The sequence below is a fragment of the Lynx canadensis genome, chromosome D2 (genome assembly GCF_007474595.2).
Source record: "Lynx canadensis isolate LIC74 chromosome D2, mLynCan4.pri.v2, whole genome shotgun sequence".
NCBI lineage: Eukaryota > Metazoa > Chordata > Mammalia > Carnivora > Felidae > Lynx > Lynx canadensis.
The window spans coordinates 20,308,235-20,329,549 of NC_044313.2; the positions used below are offsets into that span (position 1 = coordinate 20,308,235).

General features: G+C 45.9%; 1 protein-coding gene across 2 annotated transcripts in view; it reads left to right on the forward strand.

Annotated features, from left to right (window-relative positions):
• The window catches only part of XPNPEP1 (X-prolyl aminopeptidase 1), a 58,872-nt gene that overhangs the window by 13,091 nt on the left and 24,466 nt on the right, over positions 1 to 21,315 (forward strand). For both annotated transcript variants that reach the window (XM_030334726.1, XM_030334727.2), the window contains 5 exons: positions 5,093 to 5,217; positions 16,709 to 16,772; positions 18,242 to 18,346; positions 20,726 to 20,818; positions 21,158 to 21,301. In XM_030334726.1, coding sequence (XP_030190586.1) covers positions 5,093 to 5,217; positions 16,709 to 16,772; positions 18,242 to 18,346; positions 20,726 to 20,818; positions 21,158 to 21,301 — 531 coding nt within the window. The remainder of the gene's footprint in view (positions 1 to 5,092; positions 5,218 to 16,708; positions 16,773 to 18,241; positions 18,347 to 20,725; positions 20,819 to 21,157; positions 21,302 to 21,315) is intronic.

Below are 21,315 nucleotides of genomic sequence, written 5' to 3' on the forward strand. Positions count from 1 at the left end.
GCATGATTTAAAAATACCTGGCAGCGTATGGGCTAATGTTACATCATGGTCTAGGCTTGTTGCTCTTGGCTTCTTTCTTCCCTGCACACCCTGATTAACTCTTGGCTGCTTCTAAATTTCTAAAAGTAATGGAATGTGGAGTGAGCAGATGCTGTAATATGACATCTAAGATCCTTGCTTTCTTCTTTCACTGAAGATTCATTGCTGTTGGTTATACTGAGTCTGGTTGATAAAAGATCATGACATATAGTTGTGACCTTGACTCAGCCCTCTTTGAGTGAGCATATGTATGTGTTAGGTGGTGGGCTAGATACATGGATTCGGGAATGAGGATGGCATGGTCCCTCTCTTAGGGAGAAGCAATATATACGCCCGTTGCGCTATTTATCACATTGCCTTCGTAGTTAGTTAATGTGTATCTCTCTCTATTAATTGCACACGCATAACATTTACTGTGTGTGTGACACTGTTTCTAAGTGCTTTGTATATAGTAACCTATCTAACCCTCATAAAAGTCACCTGGCGAGGGTAACCAGCCGAGACTCTCATCTCCATCTTGGCCGCGTTTTCAAGTGCTGCCACCTCCATGGCTGGGTCTTATAATTCTGTAAGCTTCGTCCCCTCCTCGGCTAGCTGCACACCCATTCAATTGCTTTCAGGGCCTGTTGTGCTTGCGGCCACAGCTGCTCCAGCCATCTTGGTGCCTGGAAGCCGCCTCCAATGCCCCAGCCCATTGCTTTAGTCATTGCCTATCACTATCTTCTTCACCTTTGCTGTGGCTGCCGCTGCCACTTACCATGTCCTGACTGTGGGTTGCGGTCTGGGGAGCGCTTTCTTTGTGTCTGATATGGGTGACAAAGAAGTGGCTGCATCTGACCAAGGACACCAACCAAATGTGAAGGAAGAGGAGAAGGGAGCAGGGAAGGTGGTGACGGCAGGTGGCATTGTGTAGGGAAGTGTGGGGTGTGGAGTAGAGTAAGGCCTGCGGTGCTGATGTTTCCGAGGAGGCCGGTCAAGAGGGGAAAGGTGAGGATGAGGCAGAGATGGTGATGAAGGTCAGAATCTGGTGGTGAGGAGGCAGGTTATGGTGACCATGAGGCAGAGGATGTCCTTGGCCAGTTCCATTTTGCCTGTGCTGATTTTCAGTTTGGAATTGAGGATTTTGTGCTTGCCGTTAGTTCTGTTGACTTTATTGATGAAGTCAGTGACTGATAAGGTTGATATGTACTCTGGTCAGTGCTATAAACTCCCAGTCAGTGCCATCAAAATCTTTAAGTCAGAATGTGCCCAGATAGAAGCCAAATCCTATAAGGAAATTGAAGATCTTGAAAGAAAATACATTGGCTGCTATCATGTATTTGCTTTTTTTAAAATTCCAGATGCCCAGGCTGTACTCCAGACTAATTAAATTAGAAGTCCCCCAGGTAGTTCTGTTGTGCGGCCAAGGTGGAAATACTGCTCCGAGGAAGTCTGCATGTTGATTTGACTCTTTTTAATGTCAACTTGCTCAGAAATATGGTTTGAAGCCCCTGAAAGATGTCACAGTAAAGTTTCAGATGCTGGCAAGCTTACAAGGTTGCAATAGGCTTCATTTTGAACCCAATGGAGGTGTTGACATATAAACTTAGGTTGGATCAGATAATTATGATCCTTCTTAGATAGAAGAGAAATTACAGGTTAAACAGATTAGACCGAAGGAAAGGATGCCTCTCTGAAAAGTATTCAGAGGCAGCTATAATGCAAGGAACATGGGAATGTTTGAATTGTGAATAGGACTGTTTCCAGTGACTCTGTCATTAAGTACTTGCTGTCCTGTGGAGACTCCTGAGATGGAGCCCTGGTGCCAGTGGTCGATGCTACCCTGGCAAATTAAGAATGGAGCACTTCTTCAGTGAGTCCCAAGATCAACATGGTACCTCACAGGGGAGTCTATTGGAGGTAACTGTAATGACTGAGACTTCTGTAGCCCCAGATGCTGGTGATGATGGAGAAGAAGCAGATAAAAATGTGGAAGACAAACCTAAACAGATCTAGCAGAGTTCAAGCCACACTGAGTCAGGCTGTCAGTCCTTGACCATACTGGTCGTATAATGGCTCCATTGTCACTCTTCATTACTTCCAACATTGTATGTTAGGACATGTATAGTTAAGTAAAATATTTTTTATTTGTTTAAAAAATGGGTTGGCAAAATACGAAACACTGGAGACACCAAATGTTGGTGAGGGAGTAGAGCAGCAGGAACTTTCATTCATTAATGGTGGGAGTGCAAAATGGTATAGCCACTTTGAAGACAAGTTTGGCAGTTTCTTACAAAACCAAATGTATTCTTACCTTAGGATCCAGTGGTCATTCTCCTTGGTATTTACCCAAAGGAGTTGGAAACTTAAGTCCATGCAAAAACCTGTACATGGATGTTTATGGCAGCTTCATACACAACAGCCACAACTTGGAAGCAACCATGATGACCTTCGGTAGCTGGATGTATACATAACCTGTGGTACATCCAGACAATGGGATATTATTCATCACTAAAAAGAAATGAGCTATCAAGAAAAGATGTGGAAGAACCTTAAATCTATATTGCTAAGTGAAAGAAGCCAATCTGAAAAGGCTATGTGTTGTGTGATTCCAGCCGTCTGAATTTCTGGAAAAGGCAACACTGTGCAGACAGTAAAAAGATTGGTCACTGCTGGGGATTGGGGGGCAGTGAGGCAGAGGGATAAAAAGACCGAGCAGAGAGGATTTTTAGGGCAATGAAAACTATTAAGCGGTTTCGTATGATGCTATAATGCTAGATACGTGACATGCATTTGTCAAAACCTGTAGAATGTACCACACCAAGAGTGAATTCTAAAATGAACTGTGGGCTTAGGGGGATAATAATGTGTCTGTGTAGGTTTATCAGTGGTAACCAATGTACCACTCTGGTGGGTGATCTTTTTTTGTTTTTTAAATTCAATTTATTTTATTTTTTTTTTCAAGTTTTTATTTAAGTGCCAGTGAGGTACCATACAGTGTAATTTTAGTTTCAGGTGTATGGTTTAGTGATTCAACACTTACTTACAGTACCCAGTGCTCATCATGAGTGCCCTCCTTAATCCCCATCACTTATTTAACCTATGATCCCACCCTGCCTTCCCCCGGCCTCCCCTCTGGTCACCATCAGTTTTTTCTCTATAGTTAAGAGTCTGTTTCTTGGTATTCCTCTTTTTCTCCACTATGTACGTTTGTTTTGTTTCTTAAATTCCACATATGAGTGAAATCATATGGTTGTTGTCTTTCTCTGACTGACTTAATTCACTTAGCATAATGCTTTCTGGCTCCATTGGTGGGGAATCTTGGTTGTGGGGGAGGCTGTGTGTATGTTGGAAAAGAGAGGTATATGGGAACTCTCTGTGTTTTCTGCTCAGTTTTGCTGTGAATCTGTAACTGTTCTAAAAAAGTAAAATCTATTTTAAAAATGAGCTGGAAAAACTCATTATTCTACTTGAATTCTAATAGTATAGTTTTGTGCCAGTATATGGGGTGTGGAAAAATATGTATGGTCCCTGTTTTATAATTGACTTTCTGTGAAGTTGTTATATGCCCATGGGACTATAACTATGATATAGTCATTATCTAGTCATATATCTATAGTTATCTTATGTATGAGTTATCAGAACCGTTCGCTGATGTCAGTAGTTTTTGAGAAAAGTTTTTTGAAAAACCAGCTGAAATGATTTGAAAGTTTGCATTATGTCCTTTATCACATAGAGATTGTCTCTTGCACTCATCAGGAGGCAAGAATACATTTTTGATTTGAGTATTTCTTTTGATGATTTCTTTACTAGAAATTAGTAAAAGTATGAAGTGTAAGAATTTCTAGTAAGACTACATTTAACATTTTCTTTTTAAAATGATTTTCATATTTGTTTCAGTTTTGTATTTTCTTGAGCTGGTGACTCCAGCTCTAGTTTTATTGGGATAGACTCTTAGGGACCCCTGGGACTTTTTCAGGGCTTGTTTGGAAAACCCTGGATCTACTCTGCAACCACCATATTTTAGAGAGGTGAACACAGACACTGAGACCCCACTCCCCTTCTCCCTGAGGTTGCACACCCAGTTGACAGTAGGTATTCACTAGATCACGTGACTTAGACTTTTAACTTGTAGTGGACTGATCTCCTAATCTGTGGTTGGCTAACAAAAATATTGTAATATGATATTTTAAGTTTATTTATTTATTTTGAGAGAGAGAGAGAGAGAGCACGAGTTGGGTAGGAGCAGGGAGAGGGAGAGAGAATTCCAAGCAGGCTCCGTGCTGTCAGCGCAGAGCCTGATTTCACAAACCATGAGATCATGACCTGAGCTGAGATCAGGAATCGGACGCTTAACCGACTGAGCCACCCAGGCACCCCTAAAATGTACTTCTTTTAATGTGGTCAGACTTAAGCAGTAAAACATCAGAAAAAGAAAAGAAAAATCACTCCAAGTCCCTCTCTCCAAAGGTAGCCACTAATTAACACTTGGGTGACTGGCCTTCTAGAAACTTCTCTCTGAATATACACATATAGATTTCCAGATAAGAACAATCTGTACATCTTTTTTTGTAATTTGTTTTTAATCAACCACCAGTGGTTTTGGTGTCTTTGCCAGTTAAATATAGGTCAGTGTAATTTTTTCTTGGTCTGTAATTTTTAACGATTTTGTAGTGTCCTGTTGTATATATTATAGTTCATTTACCCAATTGTGTATTTTCCTCCACTTTTTTTTTTTTTTTTTTACTATCAACAAAGATAGACAGGTATCTTTGTGCATCTGTTTATCTCTTTAGAATATAGCCGTGGAAGTGGAAGAGGTAACTGATCAATTTGGAAATGAGTATCAGTAGCTCAACTTTCCATGCCGCACATGGCTATTGGGAAGTGGTATTTAAGAACTGTAAACTGTAGAGTTCCTGGGACCTTTGGTGTTGGTGTGGTGGGGGGTGGTCAGTTTGAAAATGCAGCTAGGTGGGGCAGCTGGCAGGCCCATCCCTAGGGCTGCCTTTGAACTAGTCACTGAGTTGCCCCGGGGAAGCTGGTTTTGGAACAAACTCTCCTGTTGTTGCAGACGGCAGAATGGCTCCAAAGGTAACCTCAGAGCTGCTTCGGCAGCTGAGACAAGCCATGAGGAACACGGAGTATGTGACAGAGCCGATCCAGGCCTACATCATCCCATCAGGAGACGCCCACCAGGTACTAAGTGGAGATGGGCCAGGGTTGGATCTCATCAGCCTGTCCTCTGTTGTCATTCTTTTCCTCCATCCCCAGTGTGTTTGTAGGATTCTAGCTGTCAGTCCACAACCGAGTGTGTCCTCCAGGGCTTGGCACCAGGGACCTGTGTTTAGTAGGGTCTCACTGAATGCTTGTTGCTTTGGCCCTGGCTTCCTTATTTCCAGTGGATATAGCCAGCTTTTAATAACTTGTGGAAGCATTGATGGACAAATGAAGGGGCAGAGATCTGGACCTTTCTTTCGCTGACACACCTAACCTCCTCTCCTCTGCCACACCCTATCCTTAGCAGAATTGTCTGTTCTGCCTCCCTTCTCCTCTCCCCATGCAGACTGTCCTGTCCCTCTGACATGGCCAGAAGAGCAGCCAGAAAGTTGTCACGGATCTCTACCCTAGCAGGTTTTAGGGGTAGTTCTGAATAACACCCTCCTTCCCCCCGCAACCACTACCTTTGATGGAAGTAACTCAGTAAGTGACCTTTACCTCTGAAAACACTGGTGAGCTAAATATGGGAGAATCGGGTTTGGAGAGGTGGAGATTGCATGTGGTGGGGCTGAAGGGCAGGGGGTGAAAGCATTCTCGTATCTACTCTTTTAGGTCATTCAGTCAGCAAGTGTTGGAATGCCTGTACCATGGTCATGCTCCTGCAGGGTTACAGAGATGAATTTAAGATTGAATTTCTGCCCTCACTATGCTGATGGTTTAGTAGAGAGATGAGACAGTATACAAAGTACTGTTCTCCCATAGAGTCATCTATACATATATACTTTTTATAACCTTTGCTTACATGCGAGGCACTGCCTTAGGTGTGGTATGTGACACAAAGATTAGAATGGTCCTGCTCCCAAGAACATACAGTTGAGTAATGGAGTAAAGATACATACACATGTGTCTGTATTACAAGGTGGAATGTGGAAATGCCTTCAAGAAAATATGGGCAAAGTGCTTTGCAAGCTTAGGGTTGAGAGGGAAAGATGACTGAGGGCTTTATGAGCAGGGGAGGCATTTGAACTGGATGTTGAAGGATGGGTAGAGTTGGATAAATAGAGGAAGGACGGAGAGGATTCTAGGCAGGGAGATTAGTGGGAGCAAAGGCCGAGGAGCAGGGCAGGGAAGGTTGGAGTGCTTTTGAGAAACAACATGGCAAGTGCCCCTGGCAGAAGCCCAGGCAGGTAATAAGCGATAGTGGGAATACAGCTAGTGCTCTCTGATCCTTCAGGGGCAGGTAACAGAAACCGCCCTGAGGTCCTTTGAGCAATAAAAGGCTTTATAAGGGTTTATGGGCAGGGCCACTGCGCTGGCAGAACTCTAGGTTGTGAATGGTGGTCTCTGGAGTTGTGCGATGTCAGGGCCTCAGATGGGGTGGCTCGTGGAACCTGAGGGCAGGAATGCAGCTGGCCAAGAACAACTGAGATGGGAAGGGTTTCAGTTCTTGCCGTAGATCAGTTTCTCCCTTTCTTAGGGAACATGGTAGACAGTAAACAGGGGCCAACCAATAGTTCCCACATTTGTATCTTGTGATCTTTTACTTTCAAGATACCAGATTGAGCTAGAACCTTAATCCCAAGTCCAGAGTCCTGGTTGAGAACTTGATTAGCATAGCAGCTTGGTGTTTATCATTGGTGTGTGTGTGTGTGTGTGTGTGTGTGTGTGTGTGTGTGTGTACACGTGTGGTATGGCATGTGGTACAGACATGACTGATGATGACTGGTAAGGGTCTATCATGATGGAGGGGTGGCACATAAGAGTATTACTGTAAGTTGAGCAAAGTTCTCAAAAGATGTTCACTTTCACTGGCCGCTTTTCTGCCCCTCCTCAAGGGTGCCAGACCACACGGTTGTGACAATATCAGGCCAGTGTTAACCTGGGACAGCATGAAGATTGGACCCCTGCCTGGAAACATAAGATTTCCTGGCCTCAGGAACCAATGAAGGGCTGAAGTAAATAACCAAAGGGATTGGATAATTAGAGGCAACAGCATGCAGTTCAGTGTACTTTGATGTTTAGAGCGGTATTCCCCAAACAGTATTCTGTAGTATTCCTGTTGTGTCTCATAAGGTGTTCTGCAAAAAGTGTATTCAGTGGTTAAGAATATAGTGAAATGAGCTAAACAGTTTCTATCTTTACGATAACAAAGTTCAGCATAAAATTTATCATCTATTTTCAAGTATGCAGTACAGTGGGTTAACTATATGCACATTGTTGTGTAATAGATCTCTAGAACTTTTTCATCTTACAGAACTGAAACTCTATACCCATTGAACAACCCCCCAGTCCTACCTCCCACTACTCACACTCACCACTCTCCACTCTACTTTCAAAGAGATGACTACTTTATACACCTCCCATAAGTGGAATCATACAGTATTGTCTTTTTGTGACTGGCTTATTTCACTTTGCATAATGTTTTTTAGGTTCATCCATGGTGTAGCTTATGATAGGATTTCCTGTCTAAAGGCTGAATGATAATTCATTGTGTGTATATACCACCTTATTTTTAAAGTTTATTTTTATTTTGAGGGAGCAGAGAGAGAGAGTGAGAGAGCACACACGAACAAGTGGAGGAGGAGCAGAGAGAAGGAAAGACAGAATCCCAAGCAGGTTCGACACTGTCTGCACAAAGCCCAGTGTGGCGTTCGAACCTAGGAACCGCGAGATCATGACCTCAGCCAAGATCAAGAGTTGGACGCTTAACTGATTTAGCCACCCAGGTGTCTATACCACATTTTGTTTTTATATGCCACATTTGAAAAAAATCTTTTCATCTGTTCATGAACATTTCGGTTGCATCCAGTTCTTGGCTTCTGTGAATAATGCAGGGAACATGGGTGTGTAAATGTCTCTTTGGGATACAGTTTCAGTTCTTTTGGATATATACCCAGAAGTGGGATCTCTGGATCATATAGTAATTCTATTTATTTTTTGTTTTTTATACTTTTTTTAATCTTTATTTATTTTTGAGAGAGAGAGAGAGAGGATGAGTGGGGGAGTGGGAACAGAGAGAGAGAGAGAGAGAGAGAGAGAGAGACAGAATCCAAAGCAGGCTCCAGGCTCTGACCTGTCAGCAAAGAGCCCAACACAAGGCTCAAACTCACGATCCGTGAGTTAGTGACCTGAGCTGAAGTCAGGTGCCCCTAGTTTATTTTTTTTTTAAGTAAACTCTTAACTTCTTAACCCCAATGTGGGGCTTGAAGTCACGACCCCAAGATCAAGGGTGACATGCTCTACAGACTGAGCAAGCCAGGTGCCCCAGTAATTCTCATTTTTTGAGGAGCCTCCATACTGCTTTCCATGGTGGCTATGCCATTTTACATTTTCACCAACAGTGCACAAGGGTTGCCAACACTTATTTTCTGTTTTTTTTCCCCCTATAGTGGAATCCTAACAGATATGAGGTAATATTGCATTTTTGTTTTCATTGTGGTTTTGATTTGCATTTTCCTGATGGTTAGTGATGTTGAGCATCTTTTCATATGTTTGTTGGCCCTCTGTATGTCTCTTTTGGAGAAATGTCTGTTTGAGCCCTTTGCCCTTTTGACCAGTTTCTTAACTGCAGGACTTCTCGGGGCCTTCAAATGCTAATGTGCACTGTAAAGTTGCACTTTAATGTGCAACTCTAAGGAGAGGAAGAAGTATTCAGCATTTCCTAGACTTAAATTAAATGTCCATGGATTTCCCACAGTCGTCTTAGGGGTAGGGGAAGGGACTCAGTGTTCCATGGAATTCCTTGCTCCATTGATCCACAACAACACTTTTCATGCCATGATGGGTTAGAACTGGATTGAAGAGGTGAGGGGAAAGGGAGATCCTTGTGTCGAGAGAGGAAGCCACTGAAGACTAGGGTTCTGCCTGCACAAGTGGATGAAGAGGGAGGCGAGAGAGTGCGAGATGTGAGTATAGGAGAAGTAGAAGATTCAGTCGGAACGGGGGTGGCATGTGAGGAAGCCAGGGTGGCGGGTATGTTACTGTTATATTTAGTAGGCGTTGGTGGGGGGAGGGGAGGTGGGTGCAGTTTAGGGTGGGGGTTGGTGACAATTCTTCCTTTCACCTGTGTCCTCTAGAATGGACTAACAAGATTCACCACCTTCGTGGGAACCAAAGTTTCCTGTTGGCTAAGGGCTAGATGAGTAAGTAGTTTGGCCCCACACAACCTGGGCATGAGTCCTGGTAGGAGATACAGGTAGCAGGCACCCCAGCATTTAGGAAGGGCAGACTCTAGCCTTGCCCCTGAAGAGGTCCTTTCTTTCCCCTCCTGTCCAGGCTCCTCTGATGGGTCTTTCCTGTCTCCAGTCAGTCCCAGGCTTTAGCCTCTGGACTTGGGCTTCATGTCACATGGATTCCGTGCCGACGTACCAGTGATATTTTTCATTTTCTGCCTCTCAAGCATCAGGCAGTTGCCCTGGACTGATTTGGTTGCTGCTTTTGTATCTCCATATTGAGCAGGATGCTGGTTCCTGCGGTGGGAGCACATTATATGGCAGTTGGTGTGGGGTCTTCTGTGAGTTCCTGGATCAGTCTGGCTTCTCCAGACAGAACCAATAAAATTGTATAGAGATGTCCATGTGTGTAGAGGGACGTATCATGAGGGAGGGCTCCCACAGTAGTTCCCCTGGTTCTCAGACCTTTGGGTTTGAGCTGGAACCACACCACTGGCGTTCTGCTTCCCCCAGCTTGTGGTTACCCAGTGCTGTATGTCCCTGTCTGAGTTAAAGGCCCGAGAATCAAGAATGCTGATGTCCGAGGGCGGGAGAAGATGAATGCCTCTGCTCAAACGAGGGAGCAAATTTCACTTTCCTCTACTCTTTTGATCTCTTCAGACCCTCAGTGGATTGGATGATGATTGCATTGGTAGGATGATCTTTAGTCTGTCTACCAATGCAAAATTTTTTTTTTAAGTTTATTTATTTTAAGAGAGAGAGAGAGAGAGAGAGAGAGAGAGGATCCCAAGCAGGCTCCATGCTCTCAGCCTGGAGCCCGATGTGGGGCTCAGTCTCATGAACTGTGAGATCATGACCTGAGCCGAAACCAAGAGTCGGACATTCAACCAGCTGAGCTACCCAGGTGCTGCATACTGACCCAAATGTTATCTCTTCCAGGAACCACCTTACAGACACAGCCAGAAATAATGTCTTACCAGCTAGCTATCTGGAGATGGTCTGAAGTCAAGTGGCTCATAAAATTAACCATCACAGTCTCCTAGCACTGTTGTCTGAAATTGGGTCTCTCCTCTGAGAGAGTCTCACAGGCCGTCATAGAGCCCCAGCTAAAGATTCCTAACAGTTTGGGGCGCCTGGGTGGTCCAGCTGGTTAAGCGTCTGACTCTTGCTCTCACTTCGGGTCTTGATCTCAGGGTCAAGAGTTCAAGCCCCACGTTGGGCTCTGCACTGGGTGTGAAGCCTGCTTAAAAAAGAAAAAAAAAAAAGGACTCCTTACGGTTCACCTCAGGGAGAGGCCTCAGGTGAGTGAAAGACTGGATCCATGAGTGTTATTTGAATTAAAAGTTGAAAGTTTCTGGGTAAGGGGTGTGACAAGCTTTGCACTGTTGGTATTTCAGTTTGTTTTATTCTGCCTGGAGTTAGAATATAATCTATCTGTTTAATAGCAGGGGATATTCTTGTAGCCAAGACAGGCCAAGTTTATCTTGATAACCTTGGTTCTGGGTGCTGTTCGTCAGCCAGTTTGGGTTTTTGGTTTTTGGTTTTGGTCATTATAAAGCTGTTTCTGGTCCAATGGCCTGATAAACTTGTCTTCCTTGCTAAACTTTGGGAATGGCAGTGAGGTTGGCCAAACGGCAGGTGATGTAACAGGCTCTCATCAGCCCTTCATCTCCTGCTAATGGTCCCGGAATATCAGAATTGGATGGCTTCTCCCTGGATGAGTAACTGAGAGTCAGGAATTGAGGCTTCTGTCAGACAAGTCGGGACCCATTGAGGGATTTTGAACAAGAGAATGGTGGGATTTTGAACAAGAGAAGGACCAGGGGTTAGTATGGATTGGAGAAGGGAGATACTGGAGACTGAGAAGCCATTGGGAGGCCATTGCAGGATCCCAGAGTCAGGATACAGAGGGGTGGGACGTGATGCCGGCCTTAGGAGCAGAGAAGAGGGGAAGGATTGGAGGAGAAGCTGTAGAACACAGACTGAGTTTGGACCTGACAGGCAGATGGCAGAGGGGTTTGGGAAGGTTGGAACCTGAGAGGGTTTGTGATGCCGTCCAGAGAAGCAAATGAGAAGTCCCGAGTCCCTTTCTCGGTTTCTGTGGAGAGGTGGGGCAGAGTTGGGGTGACTGCTAAGTGGGACTCTGGGGCCTTGCCAGGACTGTGAGGACAAGAAGGAAGGCTCGGCTTTGTGTGTGACCTGCTGCAGCAGCCTTCTCGGTAATAGAGAGGCTGCTGTTCTCCGTGGCTCTTGTTCCGAATTGTTTCATTTCAGGCTAGATTCAGAGTTGATGGAATTTCTCCTACGGGTGGGGAAGGGAGGGTGTTGGAGAATGAAGGAAAATCTTGAATTCTGTCCTTTGTGTACTTTCCAAAACACAAATACACACACCCACGCACTGTTCTGTGCTAGAGAGAAAATGCACCCCAAGTGCGTAATTACACAGGGACCTGGCACTCCAGGGGTCTGGTCCTCACTTGCAGAGTCCTCTGCAACTCTGAGGGGTTCTTTCTCTGTAAACCCAGAATAAGGGTTGCGGTATCATGAGTTTGGGCCCAGGGAGACTTTTGAGGTGAGGAATTGTCCATTCTTTCTGGTAATCTGGATGCTTTCATGTACCATCTAAGTCAAACATTGGGATTTGTGGGCGCCATTGGCCCCATGTCAGGAGAATCATTGGTTGGGGCCAGAGCTGTGCCAGCTCTGCCTTTAAGAAATCCAAATTCTTTATCCTTCCCATCTGTAAGGCTTTATATTCTGTTCCTGGGGGTAGTTTAATCGAAGGGTCATGTTCTGTCAGAGGTGACTGTGCCAACTTGAGTTTTTGGCTATTTTTATGGTTCTTCCTTCTGGAAGACTTGAATCAGATTTTCCTAAACTCTATCCTACTCCCATTCTTCCTGGAGTTGGCTTCCTGTTTTGTATTTCTTAAACAGACTCTCTCCTAGGGTGGAACAGTGATTTTTATCACAGAGTGATTTTATCCACTGTATTAATTAGAGTAATGCTAGCTATGGTAACAGATCTCAACGTTTCAGTGGCCGGGTACTGTGGAGCCTTAACTCTTGTTTATGTAGCAGTCTGGAATGGGTGTTCTTGGTTGGTGGCTGACTTTCTTCCACTAGTAAGAGAGCAGTTTGGAGCTCCAGGCTCTTTCCATCCTCTGATGCCACCATTCCGGCTGGTGGAAGGGGGAGGAGTGTGGAGAGGGCACACCCAGTTTTTACTCTCCTGACCCAGACACCACCTCGACCCCACATTCCATTTATGAGAACTACTCACGTGAGCCCACTTAGATGCAAGGGGGCATGGGAAATGAAGTCCTAGATGGAAATACAGTTGTTGGCAATATAGTAGGGGTTTAGTAAATGTAGCTATTAGTATCTGTTATCACCCAAGGCAGGGCATGGACAAATGTCAGTGTGGATGCTTCTGTAAAATTCTGATGTGGGAGGTCTCTGAGTGGAGTGGGTCAGAAAACTTTGTGGAAGAGGGCATATTTTTTTTTTTTTTTTTCAGCGTTTATTTATTTTTGGGACAGAGAGAGACAGAGCATGAACGGGGGAGGGGCAGAGAGAGGGAGACACAGCATCGGAAACAGGCTCCAGGTTCTGAGCCATCAGCCCAGAGCCCGACGCGGGGCTGGAACTCACAGACCGCGAGATCGTGACCTGGCTGAAGTCGGACGCTTAACCGACTGCGCCACCCAGGCGCCCCGAAGAGGGCATATTTGAGCTGGATTTTGAGAGATGGCTAAGGCTTTTTTTTTTTTTTTTCCTCTTCCTTTTCTGGTTTACAGATGTGCCTTATTTGGCTGTGTATTATTTACATTGTTTGAATTAGATGTCAACACTTAAAAGTTGGGTGATCTCTCATGAACACATATATTTAGCCTCTCCTGAATTACTGAGGATTGGCAACATGCGGCCTGCATTCTGGCATAACAGAATTCAGAGCTGAGAAGAGCTGCTCTCTCTGGAAGAGTCACTTCCTTATCCTGCTTTACTTGTTTAGTTTACTTGCCTGTACCCTAACACATTTAATGAGTTTGAAACCCCAGTTAATGATCCCTTCTGGTCTTGATAATGTATTAGTTTCCTGCTGCCGCTGTAACAAATTACCACAAACTTTGTGGCTTACAATAACACAGATCTATTATCTTTCAGTTTTGGAGGTCTGGAGTCTACAGTGGGTCAGTAGGGCTATGTTTTTTTTTTCTGGAGGCTCCAGAGGAAGATCTTATTTCCTTGCCTTTTCCAGTTTCTAGAGGCTACCTGCATTTCTTGGGTTGTGTCCCTTCTTCCATCTTCAAAGAGGTGGCTAAGGTTTTAACTAGGTTGAAGGACAAAGGTTCATGTTTCCTTCTGCTTGTTCATTTATTCAGCAAATGTTGGTTAAGGACCTACTGTGTGTTACCTATACCATGATAGGTTACCTATACCTATACCATGATAGGGACAGGGACAGTGATGAACAAAGACAAATACCCCCATCTCATGCAACTGGTATTTTGGGGCAAGATAATACCATAATGATATAAAAAAAGCTCAAGAAGAGAAGCATCTAGAAAAATGTGCTATACAGAGAGGTAAAGGCCAGGTGGCCACTTTGGGTAGTCCAGGCAAGCCCCTCTGTGGAGGTGACATCTGATCTGCAGTGTAATGATGAGAAGGAGCTGGCCATGCCACCATCAGAAAGGGACTTTGATAGGCACAAGGAAAAGCATGTGCAAAGGCCCTGAAGTAGGAATGAGCTTTGGAAGTACAAAATACAGAAAGCAGGCGAGGTGGCTTGAACATCTCGGGTGGCTGGGAGAGTGGAGGGGAGTTCTGAGAGGACAGCAGGGTCCGATCAAGCAGTGCATTGGGGATGGGCTGGGGTTTGGGTTCTATCCTAAGTATGACGGGAAGCTATGGTGAGTTTTGAGCAGGGTGCTAACATGGTGCATACAGACATTTTGGAAAGCTCACTCTGTGTGTGTGAAGAATGGATTGTAGGGTTCGTGGTCCACGGGGAGATGGTGGAGGCTTGGATTGAATGCTGGTCTCAGGTGGAGAGAAACGGTGGTTTTGGAGAGAAAGCCGATAGCTCTGCTTCCTTGTGCCTTTTCCCCCGTATGCTAAGGCTTTGGCTTGTTTTAGACCTTTTGCTGTTCTCTGGGGAGAGTGTTCTTGGGTTTTGCCAGCTTCATTGCTGGGGGAAGAGTGGGAGGCCCAGGCCCAGTGCTTGTCTGGCCTCTCTGCCTAGCCTGTTGGTGTGGAGGTGACAGCTTTGGTCAGTGACGGCTTTCTGGCATGTTGACTACTTAGGTCATGTCTAGACATTTTTGCCCAGACCTCGTCTTGATCCCAAACCAAACATGTCCACCTGCCGTTAATTCCACCTCCTTTTGGAGAAACCTGCCTCCTGCCTTTGCCAATGGGCAGCTGCTTTGAGAGGCCCTGTCCCTCCTCTCGGGCTTGCCCCAGTAGGGGTGGGACATTCCTCGAGAGCTGATCCCTGAGTGGAGACTCGCCGGGCCGAGATGAGCAATACCTTCTCTGCCAGCCCTTTGCTGGCAATCTCACTGTGTGTCACAGGTGGATGAGCCTCAAGCAGGGGACCCTCCTCATCCATCAGGAGCATCTCCTGTGTCTTCTCCATTGTGTACTGTGATTTTTAGTATAAGAGTTATTTTTGTTTACTTAGTTTTCCCGGCCTCTTGGATGCTTTTTCAGCATTTAGGAAGAAACTGATACTATCTGTTCCATCGCATATATGCAGCACTCTCAGGTTTCTGGTGAGTTTTCTGTTTTAAACATTAACTTACTGTTCCTCACAGCAATCCTAGGAGAAGGGTGGGAACTCCTCCCTACCCTCCGTTTTTGCTTTACTTCTCTTTAGTTTTGCACCCAGTGATTGCTGGGTTTATAATCAAATGAGAAGTCTCCAGTTCATAAATGCTGCTGGCGGCCGTTTCCTTCTGCATTCTTCGTGCTGCCTGTTAAATGTTCCTCTATGGTTTGGGGATAAAACATGTGCCTGGTGTTGCTTTCAGCGGTGTGAAGGGACCTGTTTTAGAAATGAACAACTGAGCCTGAGAGACGCAGTGAGACTTGTTGCAGAGAGCTGGGCCTGCTGGAGGCCAGGTGTGACCTAGACCTGTCACGGCTCTCTGCACTGGCCCTCCGGCATCTCCGTGGGTAGTGTGTCTGTGCCTGGTTTGAGGCTGTGACTGCAGCTGCCCTGGTGAAAGGGGCAGGAGCAGAACATCGACGGCTTCTCACCCCTTCATCGTGTTGACCTAAAAACGCCTTGGTCCGGCAGCCCCGTTCTCCATCCTCAGCATTCTGAGCCCTGCCGGGTCCTTTAGCTCGGGAGAAACCCGCTAACGGTAGAAGGAGCAGCAGCTGTGGAGGTGCGCGTGCCAGATCCGGGCCGTGCTGTTGACCTGTGAGTGGGCAAGTTGCTTAGAGAGTCTGTCTTCACACTTCGCTATATCCTGGAGAGGGAGAATGTGTCCTGTGGGAGCAGCATGGCCTGGCGCTTCAGAGCCCAAGTTCAAATCCTGCCTCTGCTACTTGCGTGACCTTGGGGAGATTCCTTCGTTCTCTGTGTGTCATGGGCTGTCACCAGAAGTGGCATGCCACGGCCCTGTGCCCTCTGCACAGGAATGAGAACCTTCTGTGTTCCGCAGTCTCTAACCCCTTCCGCTTAGAGGCAGGGGGATGGGCAAGACCTGGTTTGGGACATGACGTTTTCTTTTGCTGAAGCCTCCTGGATATGAGGAAGCGTTTCCATTTATTCCCCAACAGGAAGGGACAGGGTCTGCGTGGGAGCGATTGGGGCTGCTACCTTGGAGAAGAACACACACTTCAGGAAGTTCAGAAACAAGCCAATGCCAAAGAGATCTAAGTGAGAGAACTATTGGCGCCTAAAACAGAAATTCAGCCTTTCTTTTCAGAAAAATAACAGATGCCTAAATGCCAGTGGCAAGGAAGGGAGAAGGCTACTGGTTTGTTTTTCAAGATCTCAGTGAGCAAAGAGCAGTTTTGATCTGTTTCATCCTGACTCTCTTTGTTCTGCAGAAGAAGAAATAGAGGCTGGCAGGAGCAGCTCTTTTAGCCCTTAATTAATTGGGGTCTTCTGGATTGTGCGCTAATTTTTTTCATGTTCAGTTTGACTTTTTAGCTTAGACTGTTCCTTGAAGGTCCGCCAGCCTTCGTGTCCCTGCGGGGCCTCGCACATAGCTGAGCACGTGGAGAGCAGTTGGCACGTGTCTGGTTGAGGTCCAGTTCGCCCTCCCTTTTGTTTTCCAGAGTGAGTACATTGCTCCGTGTGACTGTCGGCGGGCCTTCGTCTCTGGATTTGATGGCTCCGCGGGTGAGTTGCTAACTGCTCTGTCTGTTCTTTCTGTACTTTTGTTCCCTTCCAAAAATAACGGGGCCAGGCTTCAGCCTGTGATAGGACCCAAAAGAGAATGCAAGCCGGACACTCGCCCTTGAACCTCTGCAGAAAGGTGTGAATTCCCAGCATCCCCCAGTTCCCTGAGGTCAGCTTTTAGTGGCCCTTTTCTCTATGCTTTTGCTATTAAAGTTTTATTGTATTTATTTATTTATTTGCTATTACAGTTTTAAATAATTTTCATTTAAAAAATGTTTTTGAACTTTTCATTGAAAATAATATATGGGGTGTTGTATGGAAACCAATTTGTCAATAAATTTCATATATATATATAAAAAAAAAAAGAAAATAATATATGTACAGAAAACTATTAATTAAACTGAAGATACCTGTGTCAATGCCACTCTACAAGTAATGGTTACTAACTGTACCCCAGAACCCTCACCTTAGCTTGCTGGTCCTGTGTAATTCTCCAAGTGCTTGCTTGGCTTCTGGGTAATTTCACTTTCAGTGTAAATAATAAAGGTGGGGACACCTGGGTGGCTCAGTCGGTTAAGTGTCCGACTTCGGCACAGGTCGTTATCTCACGGTTCATGGGTTTGTGCCCCGTGTCAGGCTCTGTGCTGACAGCTCAGAGCCTGGAGCCTGCTTGGGATTCTGTGTCTGCCTCTCTCTCTGGCCCTCCCCCACTTAGGCTCTCTCTCCCTCTCAAAAATAAATAAACATTAAAAAACTTAAATAATAAAGGTGAACATTGAGCTACATTGGTGCCCTGCCCTAACTTTTCCAAAACTGCCCTGTCCTTGAGTTGTAGGGTGATTTTTCCCCCTTCAGACTCCCATCATTAGGCTAGTTAGACTCGGCAAGAACCACTTCCTTTTGTGTATGTGCTTGTGTTGGTTAGCCCCTTAGGATTGCTTTTGGCTGGCACCTCTGCTGAAAGCCTGGAGTTCTGCCAGGCCTGTAGGAACTGAGGGCAGGTAGGGGTGGGAGATGTCAACCCCTGCTGGTGACCGGTGAGTCACCGTGAATATGTAGAGTCCAGTGGGTTTCTCAGAAAAGGTGAGACCATTCCTCTGGAGTAGAGCAGATCACTGTGCTGGAATCGTTTTCACCTCCGTGTTGTTGATTATGAGGCCATTTTGACCATAGGTGCACAGTCCTCTGTTCTGTTGGCCTTGACTCGAGCTGTGCAAATGGGGTACTGTGCAGGGACCAGGCCTCAGGCAGCCTTCAGAGCTTGGCCCACAGCTTGTTCTCAGTGGCTTTGTGTTCTTTTGCCTGGAGCTTTCTCTGGAGTCAAAGGCCCATCTGCGCCGCTGGAGTGAGGGGTGGTGGGAGGCTGGGCCCCAGGGCTCACTGTGCTTGCCTGCCGGCCACCACCGTGTGCAGCTTCTGCGTGGTTGTCAGAAACGTTTCTCTTTTGTTTGTTTACTCCCCTGCTGCAGGCACAGCCATCATTACGGAAGAGCATGCGGCCATGTGGACCGACGGACGTTACTTTCTCCAGGCTGCCAAGCAGATGGACAGCAACTGGACGCTCATGAAGATGGGTGTGTAGAGACATGGCCAGCCCAACTTCAGTTGGCCAGCTTTGGGAAGGGACCCTAGGGTTTTATGAGGTCATGGACCTTTTTGAGGGTATCTTAGTCGGCTTTGGCTGCCATAAAAAAATACCAGAGACGAGGTGGCCTAAACAGCACAAGTTTGTTTTCTCAGTTCCGAAGGCTGGAAGTCTAAGATCAGGGTGTCAGTATAGTCAGGTTCTGGTGTCAGCCCTCCTCCTGATTTGCAGACGGCTGCCTTCTCACTGTGTCCTCACACGGCAGAGAGATAGATCTCTTTTCTTCTTTTTAAAGGGCCACCAATCCTATCAGATTAGAATTCCACCTTTTTGACTTCATTTAATCTTAATTACCTCCTAAAATCCTTCTGTCCAGATACAGTCACATTGAGGTTGGGGCTTCAACATGTGAATTTGGGGGACACCAAAGTGGCACCAGAAAACCCTCTTTCTCTCACATTTACATGCACACACACACACACAAGCATGCATTCGGGGCTGTGGGGCTGTTATAAATGAACAGGCTAGTGACCTTTAAACTTTCTGATTGCATGCCTCCGTTAATGGCTCATGCACCCTCAACATATGTGTATACTTGTTTATGTTTCTAGATATACGTGCTGCTGTCCATCTGCATTTCAAATGTGAACAAAAATTAATTTCTTTGTTTTTTAGAAAAAATGAATACAAATAGACCTCCTAAAATTTTCTGTTTGCGCCCTGGTGGATCAGTCAATGTACCCCTGGGGTATGGGCATCTCTCCTTGGAGCCCATATCTCCAGCTGTCAGGTCTGTTAGCACTTTGCGGGGGGGCAGAGTGTCAGAGGAGCGAATTCTGCTCATTCCTTCAAGTAGGTATTTGGTTTCCCCGGGGAATGAATCTTCCTTCTTTCCAAGTCTGTCTCTAGTTTGCCTGAGCCCCTCTTTCCTCAGGCATTTCTCCTGCATAGGGAAATTCTGGTGGGTTTGGTTGGGGAGTGATTCATCCCTGGGGTTTTGCCAGATATCTGTCTGCTAGGAAATAGCATGACTTCATCCTATAAAAGTCATACGAGGGGCATTAAAAGAAACTTCGTTAGTAAGTGGCTTTTTAGCGGTTTGGGAAAAAAATAGCCAAGAATCAAATAGCAAAATAACAGCTCAGTGCCAGCTTTTAGGCAGTTTTTGGAATTGAAGTTCGTGAGCTCATTTCTTTATAAATCTTTGAACTTCCCCTCTGTGGTTATGTGGTTATCAGCAGTCCGTAGGGAAAATAGTGAAGATAAGTACTGGTTTAGAATATATGAACTTTCACTCTAAATATACATGTATTTCACCAAGCTGTTAAGTTTTTAGTAAAAATCTCATCAGTTAAGAAGCACGCATCCAAACATAGAAGGTATTGGCTTGGATTAAAGAAAAACTGGAATATCAAAAATAACTTCAGTTCCTTTCTTGGAGCTTGTTTGGTGTCCTATGACGAATCGCTCGGAAGAAAAGGGAAGGGCTGTTTGCTCTCGGGAGTTGGAAAGCCAGGGAGCCATTGTAAAGATGATGGTGACGGGTACCTGTGTGTTCCTGTCTTAATCTTTGGAAAGATTTCTTTGCTGCAAAGGCTTGTGTTCAGCCCTCCAGTCAGGCCTGGTTGAGGGGCGGGAGCCTTCTCTCTGCCACCCTGCCTTCCAGTGAGGGGAGAGTACCATGGCGTGTGTTTCTCTTACCTGGTGTGGGATGTGAGGGAGGCCCCCAGCTCCCAGCCTTCACCAGTCACCACCCAAGTGCTCTTCAAGTGACCACTGGTGGTAAAGTGACTGATGGCGGAGAAGATGTTGTTTGCAGTGACACGTGTACCTATGTTGCAGTGATTCCCGGGGTGCTGTTTTTACCAGGAGTCGAATGAAAATCTTGCCTTTTCTTTTTGTTGTCTTCTTACTCTTATCGTATGCTTCCGTCTTAATACACCTGGGTGTTAAGGGGCACCTGGGTGACTCAGTTAAGCGTCTGAGTCTTGATTTCGGCTCAGGTCACGATTTTGCAGTTCATGAGATCGAGCCCCGCATTGGGCTCTGCGCCAACAGCACAGACCCTGCTTGGGACTCTCGTTCTCCCTGTCTGCCCCTCCCCTGCTTGTGCATTCCCTCCTCTCTCTCTCTCTCTCCCTCTCAAAAAAAAAAAAAAAAAAGAAAAGAAAAACACACCATCTTATACTTCTTGCAGCCTTCCAAGATTAAGGGAAGTTCAGATTTTTTCAAGTGCCACCAATCTACCTTAGAGAAGGTGCTTAATAAAGGCCCTGTTATCATGATGTTGGTGAATTGCTTCCTTCTGGGTAGGACCGTGAGCTTGGTTCCACTGGGAATTGTTTCTTCTCTGTTCTTCCCTCTGTAGGTCTGAAGGACACACCAACTCAGGAAGACTGGCTGGTGAGTGTACTTCCTGAAGGATCCAGGGTTGGTGTGGACCCACTGATCATTCCTACTGGTGAGTGAGCTGGGGTCCTTCCAGCTTGGGTGAGGAAGTGGGTTCTAGATGCCTCTCCATTGTCCTTGTTTGTTTGTGGGACGTGGATCCTCTGGGGGCTCGGCGTGACTTGACGTCATGGTAAAGATCAAGGTGAGGAGAGGAGTTCTGGCAGAGAGGCAGGGGAAGGCGGTTGGTGGTGAAGATCACCTCTTTGCAGTTCTGCGTCCTACGCACTCAGCGCTAGGCCACGGGAGGATCGCCTTTCAGAAGGCGCTGGGCTCTCAAGGCTCTGCTGCCTGCCTTGGCCGAGATGGCGTTTAGTTCATGCATGGCTGGGCCACGTGTATTTCTCCCCAGATTACTGGAAGAAGATGGCCAAGGTTCTGAGAAGTGCAGGCCACCACCTCATTCCTGTCAAGGAGAACCTTGTGGACAAAATCTGGACAGACCGTCCTGAGCGCCCGTGCAAGCCCCTCCTCACCCTGGGCCTCGATTACACAGGTCAGAACTGTGCT